The sequence below is a fragment of the Malania oleifera genome, chromosome 2 (assembly GCF_029873635.1).
Source record: "Malania oleifera isolate guangnan ecotype guangnan chromosome 2, ASM2987363v1, whole genome shotgun sequence".
NCBI classification, from domain to species: domain Eukaryota; kingdom Viridiplantae; phylum Streptophyta; class Magnoliopsida; order Santalales; family Ximeniaceae; genus Malania; species Malania oleifera.
In genome coordinates this window covers 132016920-132029039 of record NC_080418.1, presented here as the reverse complement: position 1 = coordinate 132029039, position 12120 = coordinate 132016920, and the positions used below count along the sequence as shown (strand labels likewise).

General features: G+C 38.9%; 1 protein-coding gene across 1 annotated transcript; it reads right to left on the bottom strand.

Annotated features, from left to right (window-relative positions):
* Positions 1-331: 331 nt before the first annotated feature.
* Positions 332-11586, bottom strand: LOC131148579 (urease accessory protein F). The gene is made up of 2 exons (XM_058098380.1): positions 11151-11586; positions 332-1955 (listed from the first exon to the last, which is right to left on the bottom strand). The coding sequence occupies exon 2, from the start codon at positions 1947-1949 to the stop codon at positions 1230-1232; it is 720 nt and encodes a 239-aa protein (XP_057954363.1). The 5' UTR covers positions 1950-1955; positions 11151-11586; the 3' UTR covers positions 332-1229.
* Between the last annotated feature and the right edge of the window lie 534 nt (positions 11587-12120).

The window sequence follows — 12120 nt, the reverse complement described above, 5'->3', positions numbered from 1 at the left end:
TAAGAATAATTGACATTTTCAAAAGAAGTTCCTAAGGAGGCATTTGGTTCGCAATGTTTTTCCAACATTACAAGGAATGTGTTGTCTCTACATCCCAATAAAACACCAAATACAAGAAAAAAAAGACGCGCGCACACACAAATCTTGGCTTCAATATTCCTAAATTGGAGCATTACCTTTGAAAATAACACTATCCTCAAAAGCACATAAATATTCAACGTGGTGATCTCTTTTTTGGGTAGAAGGCAAACGTTATTAAGATAAAAGATCAATGGTAGGGAAAATATAGAAGACAGTAGTAACAACCAACAACAACAAACATGCCATGACATTTTTAAAAAAAATATATATTAAAGGATATAGAAGTCAAGGTTGACATACGGTGTTGTCTGCCACTCTGTTTCACATGAAATTTCTGGATCAATGATAGTCCATTTCTAACACCTTTGAAAAGGCAGCAGGGAACAAGACTATTGATGGTGAATTCCCGTAAAAGATTTCACATGTTCTGCAAAGGCTGATCTGTGTGTGCTTAGTAAGCTTCCGAAATGAATGAAACATGACGGAAAATGGGCAATAAAGCATCTCATCTGTCTTGACTTGAGGAGCATGACTCTATATTCGTAGGCATTGACACGAATAGTATCGCACAATGAAGTGCATGGACATGTATGACTACTGTTGCATTGTAAAATTTTGTGCCAGAGATGCCGCCCCAAACCTCTGTGCCATATATACCCTGTCTCTCTTAACAGCCACATGGGGAAATATGGTCCAGATATCAACACTATAATGAATCCGCTTGTTTAACGGTGGTGATTTCATTTTCAAAGTACCATTAGCTCCTGTCAATCATGGCAAAGTACACGAGAAATCATCACTTCTAAGCATGTCTAGCACCACGAAAATGGGTCCCTTGGTGTCACAACTGTCGCTTGAAAGCAACAACCACACCAATGTCCTCAGATGTACCATAGAATTGTTATGACGTGGCAAAGAAGATTCACAACATAAAGAACAAAATTCCAGAAATTCTATTTGTAATCTAGAAACAAGTCATTCAACAAATACGAAGACAGAATCCACAGACGATGCATGACATTCATCCATCAATTGGTACAGGAGCTGAACAGATGCCATCAGCTAGCAAATCTTTTAGGGCCCAAGATAAGGTCCAAAGACCTACAGAGAAGTGAGAGAAGAAGCTGATGAAGCATTGTTTCACGCTTTTAAGAGCAGAATAGTCTAGAAAACAAGTAACCATGGCAACCCTGCACCAAATCAATTAAAGGAGCTGTTTGGCATGCTTCATCAACTGATCGGTCCATATATTTTCTCATCATATCTTCGGCAACAGGAGCAATCTGATGCTGCAGGATGGCAGCACCTAGGGGTCCTACCAAATTTAGCCTTGTCGCGGCAGAAATGATATCTCTCATTGTTATAAACATGTAAGCCCTCTGAGAAACTCCGGCATCCATTCCGAGAAGTCCACATATAAGCCCAAAAATAGGAGCGTGGTGGAAAGAAACAACCCCAGAACCTAGAAATGTTTCTCTCATGGTTTTAAGGGATGGACATTCAGAAAAAACAGCTGCGCCTACCCTCATAAGTGCTGATCCTTGTGCAATTGATGCTTTCCGACTCACTTCATTCGTGAGTGTTGCATCCAACAATCTGTCAAGTTCACGCCAGGTTTCCAAGTTAGGCGACATTGCTGCAGAGAACACAAAAGGAAGGAGCAGGCTCCCAGTATTTTCTAACACGTGTATTACATGTGTTCGAAGATCTTCAGGGCTAGAGACTATGCTGGCTTGAATTGCAGCTTCAAGACCAAATGAATGAGCAAAACCGCCAGTAGGGAGAATGGAATCAAGCAGTTGCCACTGGCTCCATTGTAGAAGAAAATCTGTTGAAGTAGATCCACTGCCTCCCTTGTTTATTTCCATCTCACCCTGATGGAAAAAAAGCAAGAAAATTTGTCATTTCAGATAAATAATATATATATATATATATATATATATATTTGAGGATAAGCAAATCTTTCATGCAACAAGAAACCATGGTTATTCCAGTTGTGGTTCCAAAAGAAAAACCATGCATCAGATCAGAAATAAAGCTATATAAGTCTACCAGCTGGTGCAGCCTTACCAGTTTTATGCAGGCAAAAATAAGGACAAGGAGGCTATCTACATAATATTTATGAAAGCAGGAGCCCTAAGACCTGTACTTGGCAGCACTAAGGATGTGCAGAGGATTTTTCAATGCATCACTATCAGAGGAAAGCATGAACATAACACGCAGCATTCTTGCATCCAATGTGGCTAAAATTGGTGCAAAGAAAATAGCATAGAAGAAAGGGAAATCCCTAATAATTTTTCCACTTAACACTCAAACCCCTTCTCATCTAAAACCCTAATAAAACACCTACCTCTCTTTCTAGCATTGTCCAGCCTTGTTAGCCAACAAAGTTTTATCCAAGATCTGTCTACATCCAATAAAAGCACTCTACGTATCAAAGATAGTATCGCCAGAATCTTGGTTAAAGTTTCATAAACATTAGTAACCAAACTGATAGGCCTAAACTCTATAACATTAATAGATTGATCCTTTGTAGGCACAAAATAACAGAAGTAGAATTAATGTTCCTACCAGGCTACCACATGATTAGCAAAAAGTTCATTAAAAAAAATTGACAGAACTCAAATTTTGACTCGTAATTCCCAGTGGGCAACTCACTGTATCAGAAATTTGAGTTCCAAATCTGGATTGTTTAAATTTTTTGAAAATAGAATATTATAATATGTATCCATAGAAAATTTTAAATCTACAAACTCTACCATTTATTGCTGGCATGTTTTATTTTACCCCAACCAAATTTTATTTTAATCCATTCAACTTTTATCCCATGTTTAACTGTTATTCTATATTATTTTGTTGTTCTTACTTTCTTCTGTTGAAATTTATTATATTTCAAAATATTATTCTCCCAGTGTATTAGTCCTACAATAGGTTAGCTAGCACTGCAACAAACAAATCCGCAAACTAGCTACCTACAATTATTCTTCACTTTTTTCACTACTTTATGTGGTTGATTTTCCTTCTTCTTTTTTTTTTTTTTTTTTATTTAATTTCTCTTTCAAGACCTCCTTGACGGTTCCAACCAAAATTTTATAATCTCTCTCTCTCCCTCCCTATATATGTGTGTGTGTGTGTGTGTGTGTGTGTAGGGCAGCCAGCCCGTTAAAAATCCATAGCTTCTTAATGTATTGTTGTCATTTTTATTTTATACTGTTCTACTGACGAGGCTATTTTACCAACAATAACAACCATACTAACATAAGAATTTTTTTTCTTAACAATAAAAAATACTTAAATGTTTTTTTTTTTAACTTTTGTGCTTCTTTGGTGGATTTGGATATCTGATGGGGGTTTGATCCCTAATAGGGCAGAGGTGTCCACCTACTATGCCCCGAGGAAGGGTTGCATATAGGGTAGGTCATTCTTGGTAGGGCAGATTCCTCTCCAGAACCACCCCATTAACATCCTCATCTGCAATTATGCAGAAGCATTTTGTGTCATTATCACCAGCAGCCAGCGAAAGGGCCCTAGATTTCTGCATCCAGGATGTCTCCTCCATAACCAGCAGCATTCCTACTTCCTTCAAATACTTCCTTTTGACCTCCTATTCTAATGAGATTCACTGCCTCTTCTGTGTTGTTTGTGGCTCTTATACTTTGTTTCTGTAAACAAAGAAGGAAGAGGGAAAAACATGAAGGGGCAGCACAGCAGAGCTCGTCGACGAATGCCATGTGTTCGTCGACGAGTGGACAGCAATGAGTCGTCGAAGAAGTTTCTGTGATCGTCAACGAGAAAGTACCGAGAGCAGGAAAATTTCAGAGTTCTGGAGTCGTCAACGAATTGTCTTCTGTGGATCATCGATGAAGCGCTGTACTCGAAGACGAATGGAGCTTGGGCTGCGAGCAGTTTTTTTGAATTTTGAATTTTGAACGTTGGGTGGTTGGGCAAACGGAGGGAAACCTCTAAGGAACTTCTATATATGTTATTCTAGGCATATATTGAAGTGTGAGTGATTATTTTGAGAAGTGTATTGTGTACATTGTGATTTTCATAGTGAAATTTGTGTGTCATTGCTTCCGTGGATGAAGGCTTTGCCGAACCACGTAAATCTTTGTGTTGTTCTTGTTCTGATTGTGTGTTATTTACTTCTTGATGTTTATTCCGCTGTGCATCTTCATTATTAGATCCATATCACAACAAATTGGTATAAGAGAGATTGTTGTTATGGCATCGGGATCGTCTTCTACAAGATTTGACGTTGTCAAATTCGATGGAACCGGAAACTTCGGTTTATGGTAGAAGAGAGTGAAGGACATTCTTGTGCAACAAGGAATGGCTAAGGCTTTGCTTGATACTCAATCGGAAGGAATGGATGAGGCAACATGGGTAGATTTGAAAATAAAGGCAGCGTCTACAATACGCTTGTGTTTGGCCGACAAAGTTCTCTATCGGATGATGGAGGAAGATTCTCCAGCGGCTATCTGGCGAAAATTAGAAAGTTGGGACATTTCTAAATTCCTCAATAACAAATTTTTTCTTAAACAACGTTTATATTGGCTTAAGATGGTTGAAGGATCAAGTCTGGATCAACACATCAATGCTTTTAACCAAATCATAAGTGATTGGATGAGGGTTGATGTGAAGTTTGATGAGAATGATAAGGCTTTGATGCCGTTAAATTCTTTGCCCTCGACTCATACTTACGAAAATCTTGTGACCACTCTTGGATACTTGACTCGGCATGTTCTTATCACATGACTCCGAACAAGGAGTGGTTCAGCACTTACAGGTTAGTAAATTTTGGATCAGTTCTTATGGGTAATGATGCTTCTTGCAAGATCGTTTGCATAGGAAATGTAAAGATAAAGATGTTTAATGGTGCTGCAAGAACATTGTGTAATGTAAGACATATACCTAAGTTGAGAAAGAGTTTAATATCTCTTGGCACTTTGAATTGAAATGGCTTCAATTACAAGTCCAAAGGTGGCATCTTGACGGTATGGAAAGGTAATCTGACTATAATGAAAGGGCAGAAACTGGATGAGAATATTTATATGTTGCAGGGAACTACCATTGTAGGTGGAGTTGCAGTCGTGGATGCTGAATCCGTCTTGTGGCATATGCGCCTTGGGCATATGGCGGAACACGACATGAAGGAACTACACAAAAAGAAACTCTTGAAGGGCTTGAAATCATGTCAGCTGAAATTTTGCAGGATATGTGTTCTTGGTAAACAGAACAGGGCAAAGTTTAGACCAGCCATTCACAAGACAAAGGGTATTCTTGACTATGTACATTTAGATGTTTGGGACCTAGTTAGAGTTGCTTCAAAGGGTGGACATATGTATTATGTGAGTTTCATTGATGATTACTCACGGAAGGTATGGGTTTACTTCATGCGTCACAAATCAGATACGTTTGCTAGGTTTAAGATTTGGAAGGTTGAAGTGGAGAACCAGATGGGGAGGAGAATCAAATGTTTAAGGTCGAATAATGGCCGAGTACGCTGATTCTCAGTTTATGGAATTTTGTGCGGAGCAGGGCATCAAGAGACATTTTACAGTTTGCCGAACACCTCAACAAAATGGTGTGGGAGAACTGATGAATCGGACTCTTGCTGATAGGACTCGGTGTCTCAGATTGAATGCAAGGCTACCAAAAAACTTCTGGGCCAAGGCAATTAGTATGACTTGTTTTCTGGTAAACAGATCACCAAGAGCGTCACTAGAGGGTAAAGTGGCAGAAGAGGTATGGGCGGAAAATGCAGTAGATTATTCCGAATTGAAAGTATTCGGGTGTCCAGCCTATGTCCACGTGTCTAGTGAGGAGAGATCTAAACTTGACCCAAAGTCTCGTCGTCACATCTTTTTGGGGTATCCAATAGGTGTAAAGGGATACAAGCTATGGGACTCAGTGGCAAAGAAGGTGGTGATCAGTAGGGATGTAGTCTTTGATGAGAAGGTTATGGTAAATCGTACTCAAGAATGTGATAAACAGAAACAGGAGCCAAAAAGCTGGAACAGTGATGAACATATTGTGCAGGTGGAGTTGGAAGCTCAAGGCAACAAAAATGATCATGATCCTGTGGTTGCAAGGAGCTCTAACTTGGAAAGCCAGCAAGTCGATGATATTCCGTTAAGAAGATCCAGACGCACTATTTGGCCTCCGCCAAGATATGGATTTGAAGAGTTAGTGTCTTATGATTTTCTTACTAGTTGCAGCGATCCAACTACATTTCAAGAGGCAGTGCACGGCCAGGAGAAAGATAGATGGATGAGATCAATGATTGAGGAAATTGAGTCACTATGTAAAAATCAAACTTGGGAGTTGGTGGAGCTTCCAGATGGGAAGAGACCGATTGGGTGCAAATGGGTGTACAGGAAGAAGGAGGCAATATCAGGAAAAGGAATGTGAGAAGTTCAAGGCACGATTAGTGGCAAATGGATACTTACAAAAGAAGGGGATAGATTATGATGAGATTTTTTCTCCAATGATCTGACATACTTCTATCAAAGTTGTGTTGGGGTTAGTAGCTTATTATGATCTTTACTTGGAATAAATGGATGTGAAGACGGTGTTTCTTCATGGTGACTTGGAGGAACAAATCTATATGGTATAGCCGGAGGGATTCATTGAACCAGGAAAAGAAAATTTAGTTTACAGGTTGAAGAAATCTCTTTATCGGCTGAAACAGTCTCCAAGGCAATGATATAAACGGTTTGATTCCTACATGATCAAAATTGGGTACAAAAGGTGTGAGTATGACTGCTGTGTATATGTAAACAAACTTGATGATGACTCACTTATTTTCTTGTTATTGTATGTCGATGATATGTTGATAGCTGCAAGAGATTTAACTAAAGTGAATCAGTTAAAAGACCCGTTGTATAAGGAATTTGACATGAAGAATCTTAGTTCAGTCAAGAAAATACTTGGGATGGAGATTTGCCGAGACAGGACTGCAGGGAGATTATGGCTATCTCAAGTCAGTTATGTGCATAAGGTGTTGAAAAGGTTTAGCATAGTTGATGCAAGACCAGTGAGTACACCTCTAGCGAATCATTTTAAGTTGTCTACTGCAAATTGCCCAAGTTTGGATGAGGAAATCCGGGACATGTCAAAGATCCCCTATGTTAGTGCTGTGGGGAGTTTAATGTATGTCATGGTGTGTACGAGGCCAGATTTGGCTCATGCAGTGAACGTGGTAAGTAAGTTTCTTTTTAATCCAAGAAGACAACATTGGGAAGCCGTCAAATAGATACTTAGATACTTACAGGGTACATCGGGATATGGCATCATGTTCGGCAAGCAACACGGTTGTCCTTCAGTTATGGGGTTTGTAAATGCAGATTATGCTGGAGATATGAATAACAAATGGTCTACAACGGAATATGTTTTTACTCTTGTAGAAGGACCGGTATGTTGGAGATCCATGGTACTATCTCTAGTAGCATTGTCCACGACTGAGGCGGAATATATGGCAGTTGCCAAAACTGCAAAGGAAGCCTTATGGCTTACCGGTTTAGTCAGAGAGCCGGGATTACAACAAGATGGAGTGGTGTTGCATTGTAATAGTCAAAGTGTCATTTACTTGGCGAAGAATCAGGTATACCATGCTAGAATCAAGCACATTGATGTGAGGTTCCACAAGGTTCGAGAATTGATTGCTTCAGGTGAACTTGTGCTGAAGAAAGTTCACACTTCTAAAAATGCAATGAATATTCTGACTAAATCAGTTACTTCAGAGAAGTTCAAGCAATGCTTGGACTTACTCCATGTCTCCAAGTGATGGAGGAGAGACATACCCAACCAAGCATTTTCAAGTTCAAGATGGAGGAGTTCATGTTTTTTGGGATTCTCCTAAGAGGTGTATAATCGCCAAGGTAGAGATTGTTGTTTGTGGCCCTTATACTTTGTTTTTGTAAGCAAAGAAGGATGAGGGAAAAACATGAAGGGGCAACACAGCAGAGCTCATCAACGAATGCCCTGTGTTCGTCGACGAGTGGACAGCAACAAGCCATCAACGAAGGTTCTATGATTGTCGACGAGAAAGTACCGAGAGCAGGAAAATTTCAGAGTTCTGGACTCGTCGACGAAAGCTTATTCTCCTCGATGAATTGTCTTCTATGGATCGTCAACAAAGCCCTGTACTCGTCGACAAATGGCGCCTGGGCTGCGAGCAGTTTTTCTGAATTTTGAATTTTAAATGTTGGGTGGTTGGGTAAACGGAGGGAAACTTCCGAGGAACTTCTATATATGTTATTCTGAGCATATATTGAAGTGTGAGTGATCATTTTGAGAAGTGTATTGTGTACATTGTGATTTTCATAGTGAAATTTGCGTGTCATTGCTTCCATAGATGTAGGCTTTGCCGAACCACGTAAGTCTTTGTGTTATTCTTGTTCAGGTTGCGTGTTATTTACTTGTTGTTGTTTATTCCGCTGTGCATCTTTATTATTCGATCCATATCACAACATTCTGGAACATCAACCTCCTCTCTACTAGCTTCACATCCACCCTTACAAAAAAAAATTGTTCCATTTCTTCAAATCAACCTTTAAAATCAGTTTTTTTATTCCTCAGCTCACCAAGCAGCAGCAACTAGCTGAGCCTTCAACTCAACACCATTCTCACTAGCTTTTAACAACTTCAAGGAACCCTCTTGTAGCCATATATTTTCAAATAAAGAGTTGTTTCCACTCACTAAAAGTCCAACACAAATGGAGAGTGATCAGAAACTGGTCTGGGCAGGCACTTTTGCGGATCTGGGAAAAGCTCCCAGTTCACAGAAACCAGAAATTTGTCAATCCTGGACAGAGCTGCATTCTCCATATTTTTGGTCAGGCAAACAGCCTACCATGCAAACAAAGATCGTGCAGGTTAAAATCATCAATGAAGGTTAAGAAAACTCTCTCTTAGCTGTGGATGTCCTTTGGTTACATATCTTGCATGAGGAAACATGCCTGTGTTAAAGTCCCCTACAATGCACCCATGCCAGAACCACACAATGCTGAGTACAGGTAAAGTCAAGCAAAAGTATAATTACCTACGGTTATTTTTACACAATCTTACATTATTCTACATAATGCCGCCACTTGAGTGCTAGATGTAAGGTCAGTTTAACTATATGAGAAAATTAAAAGTTTTCTAATTTTAAAAGGTGATAAATATTTGAATTAAAATAATTAAAATTTATATTAAAAAATAACAGTTAATGAGTGAAATTCACATATGTAAAAAGCACCAAATAGAGATGAGCTAACAGTGAGAAGGAAGGGAAATAAAAGTTACTATTTGGAACAATTTCATTAATTTTTTGTTATGGTTGTTAGTAGTAATTGCACAATTGAATAGGACATTCTTGGAAACTGATTGATGAACTACATATATTGAAAAAGATGTACTTGATAGCAATGAGAATGGTTGAATATGCAATGCTTCTAAAACATAAGAAAGACAACTACAAAATTTATTTGCTATAAAAAAAACTGTAAGATTTATTTCTTTAAGAATAATTTTAGTGAATATAAGTTTGCCCTAATATTTATTTTAATTATTTATATGTTAAGGATAATTTTTAAGTTAGTTCCTTAAAATGAATATTCTTTTAGATATTATATCGCTCTCAAGAATCTAATTGTACAAGTGGTCGCCCCCTCAGAGATTCTAGTGTTGTCACCAAATGCAGTCATGCACCAAGAAAAATTCCAGTTATTCCTACCACACAGGGATCTTCCCACAGACCAACTCTTGAGAAGATCCACTGCAGCTGATTTTCCACATTTTTTTGTTTACACGACATAAAAAACCTCCCAATCTCCTCTCCTTCTTTTCTAAGCAACCTGTTATTCCACATAACAAGGATTCCTCTCGAAGTGCCCACAGCTCCCCTGAGCAAAATGACATAACCAGCAAACTTGATACCGCCTTTTATAAGAGTCATGGAGGTCCCCTGCATTTCATGATATGATAATGCAATTCATTAATTAACTTCTAACTTTAGATCTTCCTTTTTTACCATCCAAGCATCCCCCTCTAGTGACACCAACTTCATAACTGATTAAGCATTCCAACCTTCTAATCTCCCTATCTCTTCTCTTTGACACACTATTCCTCCTATTTTAAGTACATTTTTAGTTCTGTTTCTACTTGTTTAAACCGACTGTATCTAGTTTGTACCCTACTTAAGGTGGGGAGAAATGGAGACCAAAAAAAAAACGTAGTTCTCGCACTTCTCCCATTTGGTTGACAACAAGTGAAGAAATCAGAAAGAAGTGGAGTGAAGCGGACAGCAAAAAAGAAAAAAAGGGTCTTTTCTTGCCCTCCAAATCAGTAGAGAGATTTGAAGAGAAATGGACAGAAAATACAAAAATTAAAAGAATCATTAAACAGTTTTGATCAGTGGTTCTGTGTGGGAAAGTATCATAAATGATAGTTTACTTTTGTTTTTTTCCCTAAGTTTATCTCCACTCTCTCTCTCTCTCACTGAAACAGAAAAACTTAGACAAACTGGTTTCTTTTTTCTATTCTCTCCGCTTATCTCCACTTCTCTCCAACCAAACCAAGCTTTATTTTTCTCTGCCACTAAATTGAACACATCCAAAATGATACAGGCCGTACTTTCTATTTGATTTTCTTTTATTTCTATTTGCTTTTTTGTTTCTTTGATTTAATCTTCATTTTAGGAGTACCAAATATGCCTACCCTGCGAGAGGCTTCGGATTTGGATTGATGTGGATTTGAACAAAATGCAATCAAAATCATATTATATTTTGTGCAAATCCACTCAATTCCAAATCAAAGGCCCAAAATCCATGCCCTCAAATGCAATGTTAATGTTTCCGTTTAAATTGTACAACCAATCCTCACAAGCAAACTTACGTTAGAACCCACAAAGCATAGAGCAAGAATTGCAAAAAGGAACATGGAATAAGTGAGAGACCAAGGCATTGGCGTTTTATAATGACTTCATGGGATTTGGCAAATGGCAAAATACACCAATAACCCAAAACAAACAAGGAAGGAATTAAGCAAGGCGCTAAACAATCCAAAGGGGGAAATGGGATTACCCGTGTGACCGTGTTTGTGAACCAATGGAATCGAGGGATGAAGAGGAAAATCGGCACGAACTCTGGGTCCTCCCGCGAGGGCAACGGAGATGGCGAATCAGTGACGACGGCAGCAGTGGGTCGCCACTCCTATTCCTTCGAGTCTACGAAAGTTCAGATCGAGCGATGATCCTGGGCTCGGTCTTTCAGTATTCTAGTCTATCTCGATTGAGGTCGTGCAACTTCCGCAGCAGCAAGGTAGACTGCGACGAAGATGACGAGAGGTTTCTGTTGTCGCCGGCCCCGGCGTAGGCGTCCGCTGCTCCCTTCTGAATCTTTAGATGTCATCTCCCTCTGAAATTTCTCTCTTACAGTAAATTGCATCAATCTCCGAACTTTCAATTTTCAAACTTGTCTGTCCATGTCAAAGATCAAAATTATTTTAATTTTATATTATCACCACCACGCTTTTGAGGTTTTTATTTATAAGATAATAACTCTTCATATAAAATTGGATTAATTATTGAGTTGTTATAATTGGTGTATTCCCAAGGGAGTAAATTAGGTATTTCAAAAATTCTTCGTGGATTGAATCCAAATCTGTAAGAACCCGAACCGTGATAAATGGGTTTAAATAAATAAGAGAATGGCAAATTGGGAATTTGGCGAATTTCATCAACGAAGTCAGATTTCGTCGACAAAGGCCATGCATTTCTCATCGACGAAATTCAGAGACTCGTCGACGAGGAAAAGCCAAGAGGTCTAGGAAATTGGAAATATCAGACTTCGTCGACGAGGCCACCGATTCGTCGACGAAATCAGTGAAAGATTTGTCGACGAAAGTACCATTTCATTGGCAAAATTGGGCCGGATCAAGGGGCTATAAAAGGAAATTTTCATTACTTATTCATTAAGAAATCTCAATCTCATCTCTCTCTCTCTCTAAACTCTCCCTACTCTCTCTCTCTCTCTCTCTCTCTCTCTCTCTCTC